The sequence below is a fragment of the Dendropsophus ebraccatus genome, chromosome 7 (genome assembly GCF_027789765.1).
Source record: "Dendropsophus ebraccatus isolate aDenEbr1 chromosome 7, aDenEbr1.pat, whole genome shotgun sequence".
Taxonomy (NCBI): Eukaryota; Metazoa; Chordata; class Amphibia; order Anura; family Hylidae; genus Dendropsophus; species Dendropsophus ebraccatus.
Window position 1 is genome coordinate 2,781,086 of NC_091460.1, and position 24,083 is coordinate 2,805,168.

General features: G+C 47.5%; 2 protein-coding genes across 2 annotated transcripts in view; both read right to left on the reverse strand.

Moving 5' to 3' along the window:
- Positions 1 to 18,846, reverse strand: part of LOC138797122 (zinc finger protein 585A-like) — a 59,602-nt gene extending 40,756 nt beyond the window's left edge. Inside the window, exon 1 of the mRNA XM_069976921.1 lies at positions 18,725 to 18,846. Coding sequence (XP_069833022.1) covers positions 18,725 to 18,791 — 67 coding nt within the window. The 5' untranslated portion in view covers positions 18,792 to 18,846. The remainder of the gene's footprint in view (positions 1 to 18,724) is intronic.
- The window catches only part of LOC138797152 (zinc finger protein 84-like), an 863,099-nt gene that overhangs the window by 623,277 nt on the left and 215,739 nt on the right, over positions 1 to 24,083 (reverse strand). The gene's annotated exons all lie outside the window — the stretch shown is intronic.

Below are 24,083 nucleotides of genomic sequence, written 5' to 3' on the forward strand. Positions count from 1 at the left end.
TGTTATAGCTCCTCCCCTCTCCCTCCTGTACTCTAGCTGTGATGTTATAGCTCCTGCCCTCTCCTGTACCCTAGCTGTGATGTTATAGCTCCTCCCCTCTCCGGTACCCTAGCTGTGATGTTATAGCTCCTCCCCTGCCCCTCCTGTACTCCAGCTGTGATGTTATAGCTCCTCCCCTCTCCCTCCTGTACCCTAGCTGTGATGTTATAGCTCCTCCCCTCTCCCTCCTGTACCCTAGCTGTGATGTTATAGCTCCTCCCCTCTCCCTCCTGTACCCTAGCTGTGATGTTATAGCTCCTCCCCTCTCCCTCCTGTACCCTAGCTGTGATGTTATAGCTCCTCCCCTCTCCCTCCTGTACCCAAGCTATGATGTTATAGCTCCTCCCCTCTCCCTCCTGTACCCTAGCTGTGATGTTATAGCTCCTCCCCTCTCCCTCCTGTACCCTAGCTGTGATGTTATAGCTCCTCCCCTCTCCCTCCTGTACTCTAGCTGTGATGTTATAGCTCCTCCCCTCTCCCTCCTGTACCCTAGCTGTGATGTTATAGCTCCTCCCCTCTCCCTCCTGTACCCTAGCTGTGATGTTATAGCTCCTCCCCTCTCCCTCCTGTACCCTAGCTGTGATGTTATAGCTCCTCCCCTCTCCTGTACCCTAGCTGTGATGTTATAGCTCCTCCCTTCTCCCTCCTGTACCCTAGCTGGGATGTTATAGCTCCTCCCCTCCCCGGTACCCTAGCTGTGATGTTATAGCTCCTCCCCTCTCCTGTACTCTAGCTGTGATGTTATAGCTCCTCCCCTCTCCCTCCTGTACCCTAGCTATGATGTTATAGCTCCTCCCCTCTCCCTCCTGTACCCTAGCTGTGATGTTATAGCTCCTCCCCTCTCCCTCCTGTACCCTAGCTGTGATTGTTATAGCTCCTCCCCCTCTCCCTCCTGTACCCTAGCTGTGATGTTATAGCTCCTCCCCTCTCCCTCCTGTACCCTAGCTGTGATGTTATAGCTCCTCCCCTCTCCCTCCTGTACCCTAGCTGTGATGTTATAGCTCCTCCCCTCTCCCTCCTGTACCCTAGCTGTGATGTTATAGCTCCTCCCCTCTCCCTCCTGTACCCTAGCTGTGATGTTATAGCTCCTCCCCTCTCCCTCCTGTACCCTAGCTGTGATGTTATAGCTCCTCCCCTCTCTCCTGTACCCTAGCTGTGATGTTATAGCTCCTCCCCTCTCCCTCCTGTACCCTAGCTGTGATGTTATAGCTCCTCCCCTCTCCTGTACTCTAGCTGTGATGTTATAGCTCCTCCCCTCTCCTGTACTCTAGCTGTGATGTTATAGCTCCTCCCCTCTCCCTCCTGTACCCTAGCTATGATGTTATAGCTCCTCCCCTCTCCCTCCTGTACCCAAGCTATGATGTTATAGCTCCTCCCCTCTCCCTCCTGTACCCTAGCTGTGATGTTATAGCTCCTCCCCTCTCCTGTACTGTAGCTGTGATGTTATAGCTCCTCCCTCTCCCTTCTGTACCCTAGCTGTGATGTTATAGCTCCTCCCCTCTCCTGTACTCTAGCTGTGATGTTATAGCTCCTCCCCTCTCCTGTACTCTAGCTGTGATGTTATAGCTCCTCCCCTCTCCCTCATGTTGGCAGCCATTTTCTCCCACTGTTCTGTACAGGCTTGCTGTATCCTGCTGGTGACCCTGGTCATTGTATATTCTTTTCACACCAAGTAACCAGCAATTCTACAAGATTTCTGCCCTGAATAAACCTGGAATCGTTCTCTGTGCCTCTGCAGTGGAGTTTAGCTATCTGATAGGTGGCTTGGAGTAAGGGGCCTATTCTACGGAGCGATAATCGACCGAATCTGCCTACTATCGCTCTGTGGGATAGAGACAACGATCTGATCATTTATTTAGGTTCAGACCTAAAATCATCGGGCAGCGACCGCGCATTGCTGCAGAATTGCATATTTCCGTCCATGAAGTGGACACAGCTCTCGTAGAGTGTGCCTTGGTAAATTCTGGAGGTTGTTCTCCTGCCACCGAATAGCTTTTATTAATACATTTGATATCCAGCGTAATATGGAAAGCTTTGACGCCTTATTGTTACGTCCGGGGAAAAGAACTAATACATTTTCTTCTTTCCTAAGGGAGGAAGTCCTTAGCAGATACACTTTTAGAGTTCTGACCATGTCAAGGGTTGAAAAGTCTTCTCCATCTTCCAAAGATTCTGGAGCAAAGTGTGGTAGTACAATGGAATGATTTACATTGGAGAAGGAAGAGTACTTCGGACGGTAGGTACCTCAAATTCACCCTGCCTTCCAGGAAGGTAGTGTATGGCTCTTTAGCTGCTAGTGCTTGTAGCTCCCCTACCCTCTTGGCCGTAGTCACAGCCAAGAGAAAGACCACCTTTAGCGTTAGGTACTTAACCTCTACAGAGTCCAGAGGCTCGAATGGTGGTTTACATAATTGCTTCAGGACCAACCCAAGGTCCCAGGCAGGCACAGGCTTAGTTAAGGGCCTATTACACGAGTCGTTTAGAGGAGCAAACGAGCGCTGAGAGCGCTCGTTTGCCGCTTGTTGCCCGCTCGCTGCCGCCGCTATTCAGCGCTGCAGCAGCGAGCGGGTGAGTGCGGGAGAGGCGGCGGGGAGTTGGGGGGGGGCTGCTCGGAGGATCGCTGATCGTCCGGGCAGCCCATAGGATACTGCTGATGCTCCTATTCAACGGAGCGACGGCAGCAGATCGTTGCTGTATCAGTTGCTTGTTTTTCAACATGTTGAAAAACAAGCGACTGCAACGATCAGCCAACATGAACGATGTCGGCTGATCGTTGCACTCTGTTCCACGGGACGATTATTGTTCATAGCGGCCGATATCGGCCGAATACGAACGACATTCGTTCCGTGGAATAGGGCCTTTACAATAGGATGCAGTCTGGATATTGCCCTTTCACCTTCTTTTTCTGAAGAAGTCTTCTATTACGGTAGGATGACAAAGCCGCTATTTGAACCCGGATGGATTAGGTTAAAGTCTTTTGTCAAAACCATCTTGTAAAAAATATAGAATCTGCGCCACTGTAGGATTTTCTGGATTAATTTGCTTTGTACTAGCTAAGTTCTGGAATATTCTAGCAATCCTTCTATATGCCTTATTGGTCGCCTCACTCCTAGAGTTAGTAAGTGTTTCCAATACCTTTTGAGATAGCCCACCGGCTCTCAGTATGGTCCTATTAGTCTCCAGGCTGTCAGATTGAATGCCTTGAGCTGGTTGCCCTGGGACACTAGGTCCCTCCTCACTGGTAATTTCCAGTATGTTCAGGAGATGTGGAAACCAGCATCTCTTTGGCCAGAAGGGGATGATTGCTATGACATTCGTCTGGTCCTGACGAATTTTGGTTAATACCCTGGGTATTAGGGGGATCGGAGGAAACACATACACTGGCTGGAAGTCCCAGGTGATTGACAGGGCATCCACTGCCATTGGACTGTCCTCCCTGTGAAGGGAACAGAACCTGTTGATTTTGGAATTCTGCCTGGTTGCCATGAGGTCCACTTGTGGCAGACCCCACCGATCCACGATCTGAACACTGCTTCATTCAGTGACCACTCCCCCGGCACAGTGAGTCCCCGGCTCAGCCGGTCCGCTATCACATTGTGCGAGCCTTTGATATGGACTGCAGATAATCTCGTTATCCTCCCTTCTGCCCATACGAAGATCCTCTCCACTTCTCTCAGGTTGTTGATGTAACAAACGCACGCAATGTTGTCTGAACGTACTTTTACCGCCTTTCGATAAAGTATGTGCTCGAAATGAGTTAGTGCCTTGAAGATGGCTCTTAACTCCCTTATGTTTGAGGAGAACTCTCTTTCTTCTCGTAACCAGGAGCCTGAAACTTTCATTTGCCGAAGATGGGCTCCCCAACCTGTCCCGGAAGTGTATGTAGTTAGGATTTCGTAGATCGGATCTCGAAGATCCATTCCATCCTTCACCTTCCGCCACCATCCGAGAGACAGTCTTGTGTTCACAGTCAGGACATGTATATTGTCTAGTGTGGCCAGATCCCTGTTCTACACTTTTGAGAGTTTCCTGCTGAAGCCTTCTTAGATGCCACAGCGCCCACGGCACTGCTTCTACTGTTGACAAAAGGTGTCTTAATAACTTCATTAGGGTCTGTAAAGACACCTGGCATGGAGGAGTTAGAAATTGACAGCCCTGCTGGATCTTGTTCATCCTCTGAGGAGAGAGAAAGAGCTTCATCTGGGTCGTATCTACTACGAATCACAGGAAAGCTTTGACCGTTGCAGGCACTAAGTCTGACTTGTTTCGATTTACCACCCAGCCTAGCTGATGGAGGAAATCTAAAACTATGTTGGTTTTGCGTGCTTAGGAGGTTGGCTGTTGGTGCCATAATGAGCCAATGGTCTAGATAAGGGACTATCCTTATCCCCTGAAGTCTCAGTACCGCCAACCACTGATGAGGACTATCTTGGTAAAGACGAAAGGCGCAACACCTTGAACTGTAGATGTTTGCCCTGTCCTTGTAGTGGCAAGGCAATCCTCAGGTATTAGGTGGGAGAATGGGCACCTGGAAATATGCGTCTTGGAGGTCCAGGGGACGCCAGGAAATCTCCTGGAAGAATTATGGATTTTACTGATTTTATGGTTTCCATACGAAACCTTTTGGTGATAAATAAACTGATTTAGGTACCGGAGGTCTATTATCAGCCTCCATTTTTCTGGACGGCTTCGGAACCAAAAGATAGGGGAATATACTCCCTTTCGGCTTTCTAGAAGAAGGAACTTCCTCCAGGGCAGCTATAGAAATTAAATGTAGGACTTGCTGCTCCAGAATTTCTCTTCTGTCGCCATCTAGTCCTTTTGAAATTAAAAACCTTCCTAAGGGAAGGGGTTCTAACTGAAGAGAATATCCATACCGGATAGTATTTATAACCCAGGGATCCTGAATTGTAGATGCCAGGCTTCCCAAAAATTTTGTAAGCCGCCGCCTACTGGAATCTTTTCGTAGTCAAAAATCAGGCTTCTTTATGCCCTCCTTTGCCACCTGTCTGGAGGTGCCTCTTCTACGGGAAAAGGTGCCTCTACCTCTATCTCTATTGGAATACCTGGATTGCCTTCCCCTCTGTGGGGATCTCCCTCTTTTAAACTGCCCCCTAGCTGTAGGTAATTGAGGAAGGGGACTTCCCCCTTCTTATCCGACAACTCCTCCATCAGGGAGTCCAACTCTGCCCCAAACAACCTCCCAGGGGGATACTCAAGGTTGCAGAGATGGTACTTGGATGGGTTATCACCTGTCCAAGGCTTTAACCATAAAGCCCTTCTACCTGAGGTAGAAAGGGCCATTGTTCTGGATGCCAACCTAATCTGTTGGGATGAGGCAATCTTAAATTGTGAGAGAATGTCATCTCTCTTTACTCCCTTCTCTATGTCTTCTTGAGACTTAGCTAGCCACCTCCTTAGTGACCTACTACCTCAAAGGAACCGACGTCCTGAGCAGCAGCGGCTGAGTATGATCTCTTTAAGGCCACTTCTACTCTTCTGTCCATTTGGTCCTTTAAACTGGACCCATTCTCCGCGGTACTATGGTGCGTTTTGAAAGCTTTGCTATGGCCACATCTACTTTTGGTGGAGCTATCTAGTCCTTGGTCTGCTCCTCCCTTACATTATACATCATCTTGAATCTTTTACTAACGGACCGCCGATCTCTCTGGCTTCCTCCATTCTGCCCGGATCATTTCCATAACTTTGTCCTTCAGATAGAAAGCTCTGCCCTGGAGGTGGATGGTGCTTCTGCATTTTCAGCTGGTCTACCCCTCAGGGAGTCCTTCAACTCTCCAATGGACTGCTGAATGAAGTCCTTCACCAAGACTACATCTTGAATAGAGGGTTCATCCCTGCTTGGTAAGTTGCTGCGACGGTCCTGGCACAACATTGAATCACCACCATCCGGAAGGGGTAAAAACACATTACATTGCTGCTACCTATAGACCCTATTGGTATTCAACTGCGAGGTATAAACCTCGACTTAACACACTGGATACAGGATAAATTCTTGTTTTTTGAAGTGGTTTTTGCGTCCAAGAGAACCTCTGCCAGATTCCAAGGAAGACATCTATAATACATATGTAGCATTAAAATATACTGTCAAGAATATCCCCAGCGTGTTCATCAGAGTGTCATTTACCTTGCTTGTAGAGTTTCCTCTTGCTAAACTTTCACCAGAATAAGGATTCAGCAATTGAAAGCTGTGGCACAGCATGCAATACAGCAACTCAGAACGCCAAACAGCACCTCCCTAGTAAAGCACCCGGTTCCTCATACCTGTCCCGTGCAGTCCTGCACCTCGCGCTGCCTGCGATGTGCCAGGGAGGCCTCCGTTCCGGGTAACGGAGAAACCGGAAGTCGTCCTCTGACCCTGTGACGTCACTTCCGCCCATATGGCACAATGAAGATGGCGCTGCCGCTACAGCAAATCGCGCGGTGCGCCCGGCCTAACATCAGACCTGTAAAGGAAAAGCATCCCAGCTGAACTAGTAAGTCACACCTGGGAGAGTAAACATGTGGGAGGGACACGCCGAAACCGACAGTCTCCCCCCCACCAGAGTTGTTTGCTAATCCTGAGTACAGCTAAAAAGAAGCTGTGCACCCAAATCCATGGATTACAGGACAAGAAAAAAAAAACCCTCAGGGGGCAGATGCATGAGGGGACTAGTTATACTAGAGGGGGTGGAGTTTTTAATTTTAACTCATTAAAATATTCCCTTGTCCATGGGTTCACAGGGGCGGAGACACCCCATCTGTTGTGCTGTCAATTAGGACGATAGGAAATGCCAGGTTATTGAGTCAGAATAGGATCCCATAGCTGATGATGAAGATGTACCAGTAGTGAGGAGGAAATCGGGTGTGAGGGGCATAGGGTCTACTCCATCCCAGGAGCTGGGAGCTAACAAAATGGAGAGGTTCCTGAGGTCGCTAGGAAGGACAAAAAACACAATCTGTCAGGGGAGAGGAGGAAAAACAGAATAAAAACTTTTATAAGAATTAGTTATATAAAAAAAATAAATAAATAAGATCCATTGCCCTGGGACACTAGGTCCCTCCTCACTGGTAATTTCCAGTATGTTCAGGAGATGTGGAAACCAGCATCTCTTTGGCCAGAAGGGGATGATTGCTATGACATTCGTCTGGTCCTGACGAATTTTGGTTAATACCCTGGGTATTAGGGGGATCGGAGGAAACACATACACTGGCTGGAAGTCCCAGGTGATTGACAGGGCATCCACTGCCATTGGACTGTCCTCCCTGTGAAGGGAACAGAACCTGTTGATTTTGGAATTCTGCCTGGTTGCCATGAGGTCCACTTGTGGCAGACCCCACCGATCCACGATCTGAACACTGCTTCATTCAGTGACCACTCCCCCGGCACAGTGAGTCCCCGGCTCAGCCGGTCCGCTATCACATTGTGCGAGCCTTTGATATGGACTGCAGATAATCTCGTTATCCTCCCTTCTGCCCATACGAAGATCCTCTCCACTTCTCTCAGGTTGTTGATGTAACAAACGCACGCAATGTTGTCTGAACGTACTTTTACCGCCTTTCGATAAAGTATGTGCTCGAAATGAGTTAGTGCCTTGAAGATGGCTCTTAACTCCTTATGTTTGAGGAGAACTCTCTTTCTTCTCGTAACCAGGAGCCTGAAACTTTCATTTGCCGAAGATGGGCTCCCCAACCTGTCCCGGAAGTGTATGTAGTTAGGATTTCGTAGATCGGATCTCGAAGATCCATTCCATCCTTCACCTTCCGCCACCATCCGAGAGACAGTCTTGTGTTCACAGTCAGGACATGTATATTGTCTAGTGTGGCCAGATCCCTGTTCTACACTTTTGAGAGTTTCCTGCTGAAGCCTTCTTAGATGCCACAGCGCCCACGGCACTGCTTCTACTGTTGACAAAAGGTGTCTTAATAACTTCATTAGGGTCTGTAAAGACACCTGGCATGGAGGAGTTAGAAATTGACAGCCCTGCTGGATCTTGTTCATCCTCTGAGGAGAGAGAAAGAGCTTCATCTGGGTCGTATCTACTACGAATCACAGGAAAGCTTTGACCGTTGCAGGCACTAAGTCTGACTTGTTTCGATTTACCACCCAGCCTAGCTGATGGAGGAAATCTAAAACTATGTTGGTTTGCGTGCTTAGGAGGTTGGCTGTTGGTGCCATAATGAGCCAATGGTCTAGATAAGGGACTATCCTTATCCCCTGAAGTCTCAGTACCGCCACCACTGATGAGACTATCTTGGTAAAGACGAAAGGCGCAACACCTTGAACTGTAGATGTTTGCCCTGTCCTTGTAGTGGCAAGGCAATCCTCAGGTATTAGGTGGGAGAATGGGCACCTGGAAATATGCGTCTTGGAGGTCCAGGGACGCCAGGAAATCTCCTGGAAGAATTATGGATTTTACTGATTTTATGGTTTCCATACGAAACCTTTTGGTGATAATAAACTGATTTAGGTACCGGAGGTCTATTATCAGCCTCCATTTTCTGGACGGCTTCGGAACCAAAAAGATAGGGGAATATACTCCCTTTCGGCTTCTAGAAGAGGAACTTCCTCCAGGGCAGCTATAGAAATTAAATGTAGGACTTGCTGCTCCAGAATTTCTCTTCTGTCGCCATCTAGTCCTTTTGAAATTAAAAACCTTCCTAAGGGAAGGGGTTCTAACTGAAGAGAATATCCATACCGGATAGTATTTATAACCCAGGGATCCTGAATTGTAGATGCCCAGGCTTCCCAAAAATTTGTAAGCCGCCCGCCTACTGGAATCTTTTCGTAGTCAAAAATCAGGCTTCTTTATGCCCTCCTTTGCCACCTGTCTGGAGGTGCCTCTTCTACGGGAAAAGGTGCCTCTACCTCTATCTCTATTGGAATACCTGGATTGCCTTCCCCTCTGTGGGGATCTCCCTCTTTTAAACTGCCCCCTAGCTGTAGGTAATTGAGGAAGGGACTTCCCCTTCTTATCCGACAACTCCTCCATAAGGGAGTCCAACTCTGCCCCAAACAACCTCCCAGGGGGATACTCAAGGTTGCAGAGATGGTACTTGGATGGGTTATCACCTGTCCAAGGCTTTAACCATAAAGCCCTTCTACCTGAGGTAGAAAGGGCCATTGTTCTGGATGCCAACCTAATCTGTTGGGATGAGGCAATTCTTAAATTGTGAGAGAATGTCATCTCTCTTTACTCCCTTCTCTATGTCTTCTTGAGACTTAGCTAGCCACCTCCTTAGTGACCTACTACCTCAAAGGAACCGACGTCTGAGCAGCAGCGGCTGAGAATGATCTCTTTAGGCCACTTCTACTCTTCTGTCCATTTGGTCCTTTAAACTGGACCCATTCTCCGCCGGTACTATGGTGCGTTTTGAAAGCTTTGCTATGGCCACATCTACTTTTGGTGGAGCTATCTAGTCCTTGGTCTGCTCCTCCCTTACATTATACATCATCTTGAATCTTTTACTAACGACCGCCGATCTCTCTGGCTTCCTCCATTCTGCCCGGATCATTTCCATAACTTTGTCCTTCAGATAGAAAGCTCTGCCCCTGGAGGTGGATGGTGCTTCTGCATTTTTCAGCTGGTCTACCCCTCAGGGAGTCCTTCAACTCTCCAATGGACTGCTGAATGAAGTCCTTCACCAAGACTACATCTTGAATAGAGGGTCATCCCTGCTTGGTAAGTTGCTGCGACGGTCCTGGCACAACATTGAATCACCACCATCCGGAAGGGGTAAAAACACATTACATTGCTGCTACCTATAGACCCTATTGGTATTCAACTGCGAGGTATAAACCTCGACTTAACACACTGGATACAGGATAAATTCTTGTTTTTTGAAGTGGTTTTGCGTCCAAGAGAACCTCTGCCAGATTCCAAGGAAGACATCTATAATACATATGTAGCATTAAATATACTGTCAAGAATATCCCCAGCGTGTTCATCAGAGTGTCATTTACCTTGCTTGTAGAGTTTCCTCTGCTAAACTTTCACCAGAATAAGGATTCAGCAATTGAAAGCTGTGGCACAGCATGCAATACAGCAACTCAGAACGCCAAACAGCACCTCCCTAGTAAAGCACCCGGTTCCTCATACCTGTCCCGTGCAGTCCTGCACCTCGCGCTGCCTGCGATGTGCCAGGGAGGCCTCCGTTCCGGGTAACGGAGAAACCGGAAGTCGTCCTCTGACCCTGTGACGTCACTTCCGCCCATATGGCACAATGAAGATGGCGCTGCCGCTACAGCAAATCGCGCGGTGCGCCCGCCTAACATCAGACCTGTAAAGGAAAAGCATCCCAGCTGAACTAGTAAGTCACACCTGGGAGAGTAAACATGTGGGAGGGACACGCCGAAACCGACAGTCTCCCCCCCACCAGAGTTGTTTGCTAATCCTGAGTACAGCTAAAAGAAGCTGTGCACCCAAATCCATGGATTACAGGACAAGAAAAAAAAAAACCCTCAGGGGGCAGATGCATGAGGGGACTAGTTATACTAGAGGGGGTGGAGTTTTTAATTTTAACTCATTAAAATATTCCCTTGTCCATGGGTTCACAGGGGCGGAGACACCCCATCTGTTGTGCTGTCAATTAGGACGATAGGAAATGCCAGGTTATTGAGTCAGAATAGGATCCCATAGCTGATGATGAAGATGTACCAGTAGTGAGGAGGAAATCGGGTGTGAGGGGCATAGGGTCTACTCCATCCCAGGAGCTGGGAGCTAACAAAATGGAGAGGTTCCTGAGGTCGCTAGGAAGGACAAAAAACACAATCTGTCAGGGGAGAGGAGGAAAAACAGAATAAAAACTTTTATAAGAATTAGTTATATAAAAAAAATAAATAAATAAGATCCATTGCCCTGGGACACTAGGTCCCTCCTCACTGGTAATTTCCAGTATGTTCAGGAGATGTGGAAACCAGCATCTCTTTGGCCAGAAGGGGATGATTGCTATGACATTCGTCTGGTCCTGACGAATTTTGGTTAATACCCTGGGTATTAGGGGGATCGGAGGAAACACATACACTGGCTGGAAGTCCCAGGTGATTGACAGGGCATCCACTGCCATTGGACTGTCCTCCCTGTGAAGGGAACAGAACCTGTTGATTTTGGAATTCTGCCTGGTTGCCATGAGGTCCACTTGTGGCAGACCCCACCGATCCACGATCTGAACACTGCTTCATTCAGTGACCACTCCCCCGGCACAGTGAGTCCCCGGCTCAGCCGGTCCGCTATCACATTGTGCGAGCCTTTGATATGGACTGCAGATAATCTCGTTATCCTCCCTTCTGCCCATACGAAGATCCTCTCCACTTCTCTCAGGTTGTTGATGTAACAAACGCACGCAATGTTGTCTGAACGTACTTTTACCGCCTTTCGATAAAGTATGTGCTCGAAATGAGTTAGTGCCTTGAAGATGGCTCTTAACTCCCTTATGTTTGAGGAGAACTCTCTTTCTTCTCGTAACCAGGAGCCTGAAACTTTCATTTGCCGAAGATGGGCTCCCCAACCTGTCCCGGAAGTGTATGTAGTTAGGATTTCGTAGATCGGATCTCGAAGATCCATTCCATCCTTCACCTTCCGCCACCATCCGAGAGACAGTCTTGTGTTCACAGTCAGGACATGTATATTGTCTAGTGTGGCCAGATCCCTGTTCTACACTTTTGAGAGTTTCCTGCTGAAGCCTTCTTAGATGCCACAGCGCCCACGGCACTGCTTCTACTGTTGACAAAAGGTGTCTTAATAACTTCATTAGGGTCTGTAAAGACACCTGGCATGGAGGAGTTAGAAATTGACAGCCCTGCTGGATCTTGTTCATCCTCTGAGGAGAGAGAAAGAGCTTCATCTGGGTCGTATCTACTACGAATCACAGGAAAGCTTTGACCGTTGCAGGCACTAAGTCTGACTTGTTTCGATTTACCACCCAGCCTAGCTGATGGAGGAAATCTAAAACTATGTTGGTTTGCGTGCTTAGGAGGTTGGCTGTTGGTGCCATAATGAGCCAATGGTCTAGATAAGGGACTATCCTTATCCCCTGAAGTCTCAGTACCGCCACCACTGATGAGACTATCTTGGTAAAGACGAAAGGCGCAACACCTTGAACTGTAGATGTTTGCCCTGTCCTTGTAGTGGCAAGGCAATCCTCAGGTATTAGGTGGGAGAATGGGCACCTGGAAATATGCGTCTTGGAGGTCCAGGGACGCCAGGAAATCTCCTGGAAGAATTATGGATTTTACTGATTTTATGGTTTCCATACGAAACCTTTTGGTGATAATAAACTGATTTAGGTACCGGAGGTCTATTATCAGCCTCCATTTTCTGGACGGCTTCGGAACCAAAAAGATAGGGGAATATACTCCCTTTCGGCTTTCTAGAAGAGGAACTTCCTCCAGGGCAGCTATAGAAATTAAATGTAGGACTTGCTGCTCCAGAATTTCTCTTCTGTCGCCATCTAGTCCTTTTGAAATTAAAAACCTTCCTAAGGGAAGGGGTTCTAACTGAAGAGAATATCCATACCGGATAGTATTTATAACCCAGGGATCCTGAATTGTAGATGCCCAGGCTTCCCAAAAATTTGTAAGCCGCCGCCTACTGGAATCTTTTCGTAGTCAAAAATCAGGCTTCTTTATGCCCTCCTTTGCCACCTGTCTGGAGGTGCCTCTTCTACGGGAAAAGGTGCCTCTACCTCTATCTCTATTGGAATACCTGGATTGCCTTCCCCTCTGTGGGGATCTCCCTCTTTTAAACTGCCCCCTAGCTGTAGGTAATTGAGGAAGGGACTTCCCCTTCTTATCCGACAACTCCTCCATAAGGGAGTCCAACTCTGCCCCAAACAACCTCCCAGGGGGATACTCAAGGTTGCAGAGATGGTACTTGGATGGGTTATCACCTGTCCAAGGCTTTAACCATAAAGCCCTTCTACCTGAGGTAGAAAGGGCCATTGTTCTGGATGCCAACCTAATCTGTTGGGATGAGGCAATTCTTAAATTGTGAGAGAATGTCATCTCTCTTTACTCCCTTCTCTATGTCTTCTTGAGACTTAGCTAGCCACCTCCTTAGTGACCTACTACCTCAAAGGAACCGACGTCTGAGCAGCAGCGGCTGAGTATGATCTCTTTAAGGCCACTTCTACTCTTCTGTCCATTTGGTCCTTTAAACTGGACCCATTCTCCGCCGGTACTATGGTGCGTTTTGAAAGCTTTGCTATGGCCACATCTACTTTTGGTGGAGCTATCTAGTCCTTGGTCTGCTCCTCCCTTACATTATACATCATCTTGAATCTTTTACTAACGACCGCCGATCTCTCTGGCTTCCTCCATTCTGCCCGGATCATTTCCATAACTTTGTCCTTCAGATAGAAAGCTCTGCCCCTGGAGGTGGATGGTGCTTCTGCATTTTCAGCTGGTCTACCCCTCAGGGAGTCCTTCAACTCTCCAATGGACTGCTGAATGAAGTCCTTCACCAAGACTACATCTTGAATAGAGGGTTCATCCCTGCTTGGTAAGTTGCTGCGACGGTCCTGGCACAACATTGAATCACCACCATCCGGAAGGGGTAAAAACACATTACATTGCTGCTACCTATAGACCCTATTGGTATTCAACTGCGAGGTATAAACCTCGACTTAACACACTGGATACAGGATAAATTCTTGTTTTTTGAAGTGGTTTTGCGTCCAAGAGAACCTCTGCCAGATTCCAAGGAAGACATCTATAATACATATGTAGCATTAAAATATACTGTCAAGAATATCCCCAGCGTGTTCATCAGAGTGTCATTTACCTTGCTTGTAGAGTTTCCTCTGCTAAACTTTCACCAGAATAAGGATTCAGCAATTGAAAGCTGTGGCACAGCATGCAATACAGCAACTCAGAACGCCAAACAGCACCTCCCTAGTAAAGCACCCGGTTTCCTCATACCTGTCCCGTGCAGTCCTGCACCTCGCGCTGCCTGCGATGTGCCAGGGAGGCCTCCGTTCCGGGTAACGGAGAAACCGGAAGTCGTCCTCTGACCCTGTGACGTCACTTCCGCCATATGGCACAATGAAGATGGCGCTGCCGCTACAGCAAATCGCGCGGTGCGCCCGGCCTAACATCAGACCTGTAAAGGAAAAGCATCCCAGCTGAACTAGTAAGTCACACCTGGGAGAGTAAACATGTGGGAGGGACACGCCGAAACCGACAGTCTCCCCCCCACCAGAGTTGTTTGCTAATCCTGAGTACAGCTAAAAAGAAGCTGTGCACCCAAATCCATGGATTACAGGACAAGAAAAAAAAAACCCTCAGGGGGCAGATGCATGAGGGGACTAGTTATACTAGAGGGGGTGGAGTTTTTAATTTTAACTCATTAAAATATTCCCTTGTCCATGGGTTCACAGGGGCGGAGACACCCCATCTGTTGTGCTGTCAATTAGGACGATAGGAAATGCCAGGTTATTGAGTCAGAATAGGATCCCATAGCTGATGATGAAGATGTACCAGTAGTGAGGAGGAAATCGGGTGTGAGGGGCATAGGGTCTACTCCATCCCAGGAGCTGGGAGCTAACAAAATGGAGAGGTTCCTGAGGTCGCTAGGAAGGACAAAAAACACAATCTGTCAGGGGAGAGGAGGAAAAACAGAATAAAAACTTTTATAAGAATTAGTTATATAAAAAAAATAAATAAATAAGATCCATAACAGACCCTTGTGGCCGTCACATGTAACCAGTCTCTGCTCAGAAGATACACCATCACCTCTCTGATATCTATCCTTCACTAACCACAAATCCACTGACCTGTCCCGGGATTAATGGTAACTTTTCTATCAGCTCATTATGGGGACCTGTATCACAGTCTTTACTGAAGTCCAGATAGGCGATATCCCCGATACCATCTTCATCCAGGACTATATGACATGATTAGTCTGATATGATCAGCCCTCAGTAAAGCCATGCGGATTTTGATCCATCAAATTGTTGATTCCTAGGTAATCCATTACCTTCTTTTTTTGAAGAGTTTCCATCATTTTTACTACTACAGATGTCAGGCTCACTGGCCTGTAGTTACTGGGCTCTTCTCTACTACACGTCAGGCTAACTGGCCTGTAGTTACTGGGCTCTTCTCTACTACACGTCAGGCTAACTGGCCTGTAGTTACTGGGCTCTTCTCTACTACACGTCAGGCTAACTGGCCTGTAGTTACTGGGCTCTATTCTACTCCCCTACTTGTTGATGGGTATATCATTGGCCGTTCTCCATCTCCTATATCTGGGTGCCAGCAGGTCAGGTCTAGACGGTAACCAGTGTAGATAAGTAGTAAATACTCCACAGTACTTCAATACTCCAAAATAATTCCAACATGATTTATTACATCACAGCAAAGAGATGTTACACAAACATTACATGAAACTCTTTGTAAAGCGGAAGATTTAATTTATTTATTTAATCTATTTATTTATTTAATTGTAGTTCAATAGCTAAAACGAGCGATCTGCAAGAAGGAGATGAGCAGAGAAGACACGAAGCAGCTATGCTGGTTACTGGGCTACGGCTCGCGAATGACACTACCAAGCTATATTAGTTCAGTTACACAGAACAATCACTTTTTATTGCGATTATCATATATATCAAGGACCCTCTGAATTAATTGTAAACTGTTCTACATGCAAGACTCGTGACAGCTTCTCCCCTGTGTGACTTCTCTCATGTCTAACTTGGGTTGAGTGTTTTGTAAAACATTTCCCACATTTTGAACATGAATACGGCTTCTCTCCTGTGTGATTTCTTTCATGAATACGAAAGTCTGCTTTGCTAACAAAACTTTTCCCGCATTCAGAACAAGAGTATGGCTTCTCTCCTGTGTGAATGCTCTGATGTCTACCAAGATTTGATTGACTTCTAAAACTTTTTCCACATTCTGAACATGAAAACGGCTTTGCTCCTGTGTGAATAACCTCATGTCGCAAAAGGTTTGATTGATTAGTAAAACATTTCCCACATTCTAAACATGAAAATGGCCTCTCCCCTGTGTGATTTCTTTCATGTATAAAAAGATCTGATTTATTTACGAAACATCTGTTACACTCGGAACATGAATATGGCTTCTCGCCTGTGTGAATTCTCTCATGTGTGATAAGATGTGATTTATTTCTAAAACACTTCTCACATTCTGAACATGAATACGGCTTTACTCCCATGTGAACTCTCTCATGCCTAACAAGATGTGATTTATCTGTAAAATGTTTCCCACACTCTGAACATGAATATGGCTTCACTCCCGTGTGAAGCTGTTCATGTGAAGTAAGACTTGATTTATAAGTAAAACATTTCCCACATTCAGAGCATGAATATGGCTTCTCTCCTGTGTGCATTCTCTCATGTATAACAAGATTTGATTTGTTGATAAAACATTTACCACATTCTGAACATGAGTATAGCCTCTCTCCTTCGTGACTGTGCTCATGTTTAACAAGCTGTGACTTATATGTGAAGCATTTCCCACACTGTAAACAGACGTGCTTCTCTTCTGTGTGACTTCTTTCATGTGTAACAAGATTTAATTTACTTATAAAGGTTTTTCCACATTCTGAACATGAATACGGCTTCTCCCCTGTGTGACATCTCTCATGTATAACAAGATTTGATTTGCTGATAAAACATTTTCCACATTCTGAACACGAATACGGCCTCTCTCCTGTGTGAATTTTTTTGTGTGTAAAAAGACCTGAATTTCTTACAAACCGTTTTCCACATACATCACATTGAAACCTTTTCTCCCCTCCTCTGTGCTCTGTCCCTGTGGTCGCAGTGTGTGAGCGGTCAGGAGAAGGTTCCTCATGGTCAGGAGGATTATATGATAGGTCTGTAGTGTGACGTCCTGGATGTACAGTAAGGGGGAGGAGGGCTTCTCCTGAGGAGTGCTGCTCCGCACCTTCATCCTCTTCTTTATAATTCAGCCACAGTACGATGTTCTCCTCCGAGATATTACTGGGATTTTCTGTGAGGAGTAAATATGAATTTTGTTATTTTTATTTCATAAACCACAAAGTAGAGGAATATAACGTTACTTCTGGATACACACAGGAGCTCAGGATGAGGGATTTGTTCCAGTTATTTGAGCTGTTTTTAAAACTGTCTTGACAAACAAGATAATATCCACGGTATCTGACTACTGAGGCCTCACCGCTTTAAAGGAGAAGTCCGGCCAAAATTTATTTTTGATATGTTATTACTTATGGAAAGTTATACAATTTTCTAATGTACATTAATTATGGGAAATGCTCATATACTGCTATTCCCCTTAATTTAGTGTATCAGGAAGTGTTAGAATTTTCTCAGAACCAGTGACGTCACGACGAACGGTGTAAATCCTACGGAGTGTCCAGCAGGGAGCGCTCTATATATAGAAGTAAATGAGTACCATTGATTCTATATATATAGTGCGCCCCTGCTGGACACTCCATTGGAATTACAATAGATGTGTATGTAATGTAATGTAATGCACTGTACTTTGCAATTGAATACATTTATGGAATACTTTGGGGAGCAAGTGTCCTTGCTCCCCAAAGTATCCCATAAATGTATTCAATAAATACATTTGCAGGGCACCGAGCAGAGAGGGAGAGAGGCGCCATCTACCTCCCCCCTCCCTGCTCGGTGCTGGGAACATATACAAAGTACTACTCCCCCATTATCTGCAGATAATGGGGGAGTAGTACCTGTGCTATCTTATCGCCGCCCGCGCCACCGCCGCTCATAGAGGTACCGCTCCGCCGCCGCCGCTCACAGAAGTGCCCCCTCCTCCTCCCGGCTTGAAACACTATGATCGCGCTGACTCCCTGACTGGTGCTTCCTGGTGTCCCCAGCCGGGGTGGGTGAGGGCTGACGCGGCCGGCCGGATAGTGTGAGTGGCGGCGGGGAGTCAGCGGCGCAGGGGGCGGGGATTCAGCGCGACCATAGTGTTTCAAGCCGGGAGGAGGAGGGGGCACTTCTGTGAGCGGCGGCGGCGCAGGCGGCGATAAGATAGCACAGGTACTACTCCCCCATTATCTGCAGATAATGGGGGAGTAGTACTTTGTATATGTTCCCAGCACCGAGCAAGGAGGGGGGAGGTAGATGGCACCTCTCTCCCTCCCTGCTCGGTGCCCAGCAAATGTATTTATTGAATACATTTATGGGATACTTTGGGGAGCAAGGACACGTACTCCCCAAAGTATTCCATAAATGTAAAAATCGCAAAGTACAGTGCATAACGTTACATTACATACACATCCATTGTAATTCCAATGAAGTGTCCAGCAGGGGCGCACTATATATATATAGAAGTCAATGGTACTCATTGACTTCTATATATAGAGCGCCCCCTGCTGGACACTCCATAGGAATTACACCGTTCGTCGTGACGTCACTGCTTCAGAGATAATTGTAACACTTCCTGATACACTAAATTAAGGGAAATAGCAGTATATGAGCATTTCCCTTAATTAATGTACATTAGAAAATTGTATAACTTTCCATAAGTAATAACATATAAAAAATAAATTTTGGCCGGACTTCTCCTTTAACAAGATATAGTGATATACATTATGGCAAGTCTCATGGCGACAGACACAATGAACTCCAGCAACCGCCTCCTCCTTATCATCACAGACAGAACAGGAAGTCTCAGCTCAGTTTCCTCTCCATATCCCTGTGTAACTCCATCCTCCCCTACCTGGTATAGCAGCTGCCGGCGTCTCCTCCTCCTTCACCTCACTCATACACGGGGGATCGCCCCTCATCCTCTCTTCTTCTGCTTCATCCTCCACTTTAATATTAGTCACCTGATCTCCCCCCTGATGGGACATATAGAACAATTCAGTACAATCCAGCAGACAGGAGGGAAAATCTAACACATCAACATAAGAAACCAGCAACATGTATCTATCAGCCTCATCACATCTATGAGTGCAGGAGCAACAACCACCAGCACCGGGGGGCGCTATAGAGATATAGTGCTATAGCATCAGCCTCATCTACCTGCTGATTGTCTGCTGGGACATTTCCCTCTGGACAGTCCTGGGAATACAGAGGACGGGGACACCTCTCTGGTGGATTCCTGTCACTGCCTCCATCTGTAGGGAACACACAGGGAGACAATCCATTATACACTGCTACATGTCATCAGGAGGAGGAGGAGGATAGGATGAGGATGGGAGGGGGATGGGGGGAGGAGGAGGATGGGAGGAGGAGGATGGGAGAAGGAGGATGATGATCTAGGGGCCCCTCCCCCCTGCTCTCTAGAATCAGGAAGGTCTCCTCTTACCTTGTGCTGTGAGGCCGGGCGGCTGATCCTCCATCATGAGCGGCTGCTCCCCCCGGTACAGATCCTTGTGTCCTTCTACATACTCCCACTCCTCCATGGAGAAATAGACGGCCACATCCTGACACCTTATAGGAACCTGACACACACAATGATCACACAGTCATCCCCCCCAGCCTGCTGCCTCCTGGATTACTCTATCATCTCCCAGCATTCCCCAGTGTCACCTCTCCAGTCAGCAGCTCAGTCATCCTGTGGGTGAGTTCTAGGATCTTCTGCTCATGTATCAGTGATGGAGGCTCCGTGATGGGGCCCCGGGCCCTGCTCCGCCCTCCTGACTCCTGGGGAAGGCCACACCCTCCCCCCATGTCTTCTTCACTATGGTGTAATCCTGGGGATGGAGAGAGACAATGAGGGGACTGAGCCCAGTATTCCTGCCTCCTCCTCACTACAAAGAGGAGATTGTCCCCCTGTATAGAGCTCTAGTGAGGAGGAGGAGGAGACACATCTGGACTACTGGGGTCAGTGCTGGAGACCACCGCACCTACAAAGAGGAGACCAGATCCAGAACATAGAGCGGGGGAGGGAGGGAGGGGCCAAAGAGCCCAGACAACAATGGTGGAAATCTAGAGAAGTTACCTCTCCGGTCAGCAGGCGGATGATCTCCAAGGTGACGTGTAATATTCTCTTACTGATCTCATTCCTGTCCTTCTCCATCCTTGGGGGGGTCATTCAGGAGGAGGAGCGTCTGGAGGAGAAGAGGAGACAACTGGAATACAAGGAGGGGCTAGTCCTGCCGGGGCCTTTATGTCACAGCCAGGGGCCCCAAACCATACAGGGGCCACAGCATATGTAACATTCCTCCTCCTGTAAGCTTACCTTACTGCTGGGGTCACACACTGATAGTAACACAATGTAACATCCCTCCTCCTGTAAGCTTACCTTACTGCTGGGGTCACACACTGATAGTAACACAATGTAACATCCCTCCTCCTGTAAGCTTACCTTACTGCTGGGGGGGTCACACTGATAGTAACACAATGTAACATCCCTCCTCCTGTAAGCTTACCTTACTGCTGGGGGGTCACACTGATAGTAACACAATGTAACATCCCTCCTCCTGTAAGCTTACCTTACTGCTGGGGTCACACACTGATAGTAACACAATGTAACATCCCTCCTCCTGTAAGCTTACCTTACTGCTGGGGTCACACACTGATAGTAACACAACGTAACATCCCTCCTCCTGTAAGCTTACCTTACTGCTGGGGTCACACACTGATAGTAACACAATGTAACATCCCTCCTCCTGTAAGCTTACCTTACTGCTGGGGGGTCACACACTGATAGTAACACAATGTAACACCCCTCCTCCTGTAAGCTTACCTTACTGCTGGGGGGGGGGTCACACACTGATAGTAACACAATGTAACATCCCTCCTCCTGTAAGCTTACCTTACTGCTGGGGTCACACACTGATAGTAACACAATGTAACACCCCTCCTCCTGTAAGCTTACCTTACTGCTGGGGGGGTCACACTGATAGTAACACAATGTAACATCCCTCCTCCTGTAAGCTTACCTTACTGCTGGGGTCACACTGATAGTAACACAATGTAACATCCCTCCGCCTGTAAGCTTACCTTACTGCTGGGGGGGGGGGGTCACACACTGATAGTAACACAATGTAACATCCCTCCTCCTGTAAGCTTACCTTACTGCTGGGGGGGGGGGGGGGGGGTCACACACTGATAGTAACACAATGTAACATCCCTCCTCCTGTAAGCTTACCTTACTGCTGGGGGGGTCACACTGATAGTAACACAATGTAACATCCCTCCTCCTGTAAGCTTACCTTACTGCTGGGGTCACACACTGATAGTAACACAATGTAACATCCCTCCTCCTGTAAGCTTACCTTACTGCTGGGGTCACACACTGATAGTAACACAATGTAACATCCCTCCTCCTGTAAGCTTACCTTACTGCTGGGGGGTCACACTGATAGTAACACAATGTAACACCCCTCCTCCTGTAAGCTTACCTTACTGCTGGGGTCACACTGATAGTAACACAATGTAACACCCCTCCTCCTGTAAGCTTACCTTACTGCTGGGGGGGTCACACACTGATAGTAACACAATGTAACATCCCTCCTCCTGTAAGCTTACCTTACTGCTGGGGTCACACTGATAGTAACACAATGTAACACCCCTCCTCCTGTAAGCTTACCTTACTGCTGGGGGGGGGGGGGGTCACACTGATAGTAACACAATGTAACACCCCTCCTCCTGTAAGCTTACCTTACTGCTGGGGTCACACACTGATAGTAACACAATGTAACATCCCTCCTCCTGTAAGCTTACCTTACTGCTGGGGGGGTCACACACTGATAGTAACACAATGTAACACCCCTCCCCCTGTAAGCTTACCTTACTGCTGGGGGGGGGGGGGTCACACTGATAGTAACACAATGTAACATCCCTCCTCCTGTAAGCTTACCTTGCTGCTGGGGTCACACACTGATAGTAACACAATGTAACATCCCTCCTCCTGTAAGCTTACCTTACTGCTGGGGGGGTCACACTGATAGTAACACAATGTAACATCCCTCCTCCTGTAAGCTTACCTTACTGCTGGGGGGTCACACACTGATAGTAACACAATGTAACACCCCTCCTCCTGTAAGCTTACCTTACTGCTGGGGTCACACTGATAGTAACACAATGTAACATCCCTCCTCCTGTAAGCTTACCTTACTGCTGGGGTCACACACTGATAGTAACACAATGTAACATCCCTCCTCCTGTAACCTTACCTTACTGCTGGGGTCACACTGATAGTAACACAATGTAACACCCCTCCTCCTGTAAGCTTACCTTACTGCTGGGGTCACACACTGATAGTAACACAATGTAACACCCCTCCCCCTGTAAGCTTACCTTACTGCTGGGGGGGTCACACTGATAGTAACACAATGTAACATCCCTCCTCCTGTAAGCTTACCTTACTGCTGGGGGGGTCACACTGATAGTAACACAATGTAACATCCCTCCTCCTGTAAGCTTACCTTACTGCTGGGGTCACACACTGATAGTAACACAATGTAACATCCCTCCTCCTGTAAGCTTACCTTACTGCTGGGGTCACACTGATAGTAACACAATGTAACATCCCTCCTCCTGTAAGCTTACCGTACTGCTGGGGTCACACACTGATAGTAACACAATGTAACATCCCTCCTCCTGTAAGCTTACCTTACTGCTGGGGTCACACACTGATAGTAACACAATGTAACATCCCTCCTCCTGTAAGCTTACCTTACTGCTGGGGTCACACTGATAGTAACACAATGTAACACCCCTCCTCCTGTAAGCTTACCTTACTGCTGGGGGGGGTCACACTGATAGTAACACAATGTAACATCCCTCCTCCTGTAAGCTTACCTTACTGCTGGGGTCACACTGATAGTAACACAATGTAACATCCCTCCTCCTGTAAGCTTACCTTACTGCTGGGGGGGTCACACTCTGATAGTAACACAATGTAACATCCCTCCTCCTGTAAGCTTACCTTACTGCTGGGGGGTCACACACTGATAGTAACACAATGTAACATCCCTCCTCCTGTAAGCTTACCTTACTGCTGGGGTCACACACTGATAGTAACACAATGTAACATCCCTCCTCCTGTAAGCTTACCTTACTGCTGGGGTCACACTGATAGTAACACAATGTAACATCCCTCCTCCTGTAAGCTTACCTTACTGCTGGGGGGGTCACACACTGATAGTAACACAATGTAACATCCCTCCTCCTGTAAGCTTACCTTACTGCTGGGGTCACACTGATAGTAACACAATGTAACACCCCTCCTCCTGTAAGCTTACCTTACTGCTGGGGGGGTCACACTGATAGTAACACAATGTAACATCCCTCCTCCTGTAAGCTTACCTTACTGCTGGGGTCACACTGATAGTAACACAATGTAACATCCCTCCTCCTGTAAGCTTACCTTACTGCTGGGGGGGTCACACACTGATAGTAACACAATGTAACATCCCTCCTCCTGTAAGCTTACCTTACTGCTGGGGGGTCACACACTGATAGTAACACAATGTAACATCCCTCCTCCTGTAAGCTTACCTTACTGCTGGGGTCACACACTGATAGTAACACAATGTAACATCCCTCCTCCTGTAAGCTTACCTTACTGCTGGGGGGTCACACTGATAGTAACACAATGTAACACCCCTCCTCCTGTAAGCTTACCTTACTGCTGGGGTCACACACTGATAGTAACACAATGTAACATCCCTCCTCCTGTAAGCTTACCTTACTGCTGGGGTCACACTGATAGTAACACAATGTAACATCCCTCCTCCTGTAAGCTTACCTTACTGCTGGGGGGGTCACACACTGATAGTAACACAATGTAACATCCCTCCTCCTGTAAGCTTACCTTACTGCTGGGGGGTCACACACTGATAGTAACACAATGTAACATCCCTCCTCCTGTAAGCTTACCTTACTGCTGGGGTCACACACTGATAGTAACACAATGTAACATCCCTCCTCCTGTAAGCTTACCTTACTGCTGGGGGGTCACACACTGATAGTAACACAATGTAACACCCCTCCTCCTGTAAGCTTACCTTACTACTGGGGTCACACACTGATAGTAACACAATGTAACATCCCTCCTCCTGTAAGCTTACCTACTGCTGGGGGGGGTCACACACTGATAGTAACACAATGTAACATCCCTCCTC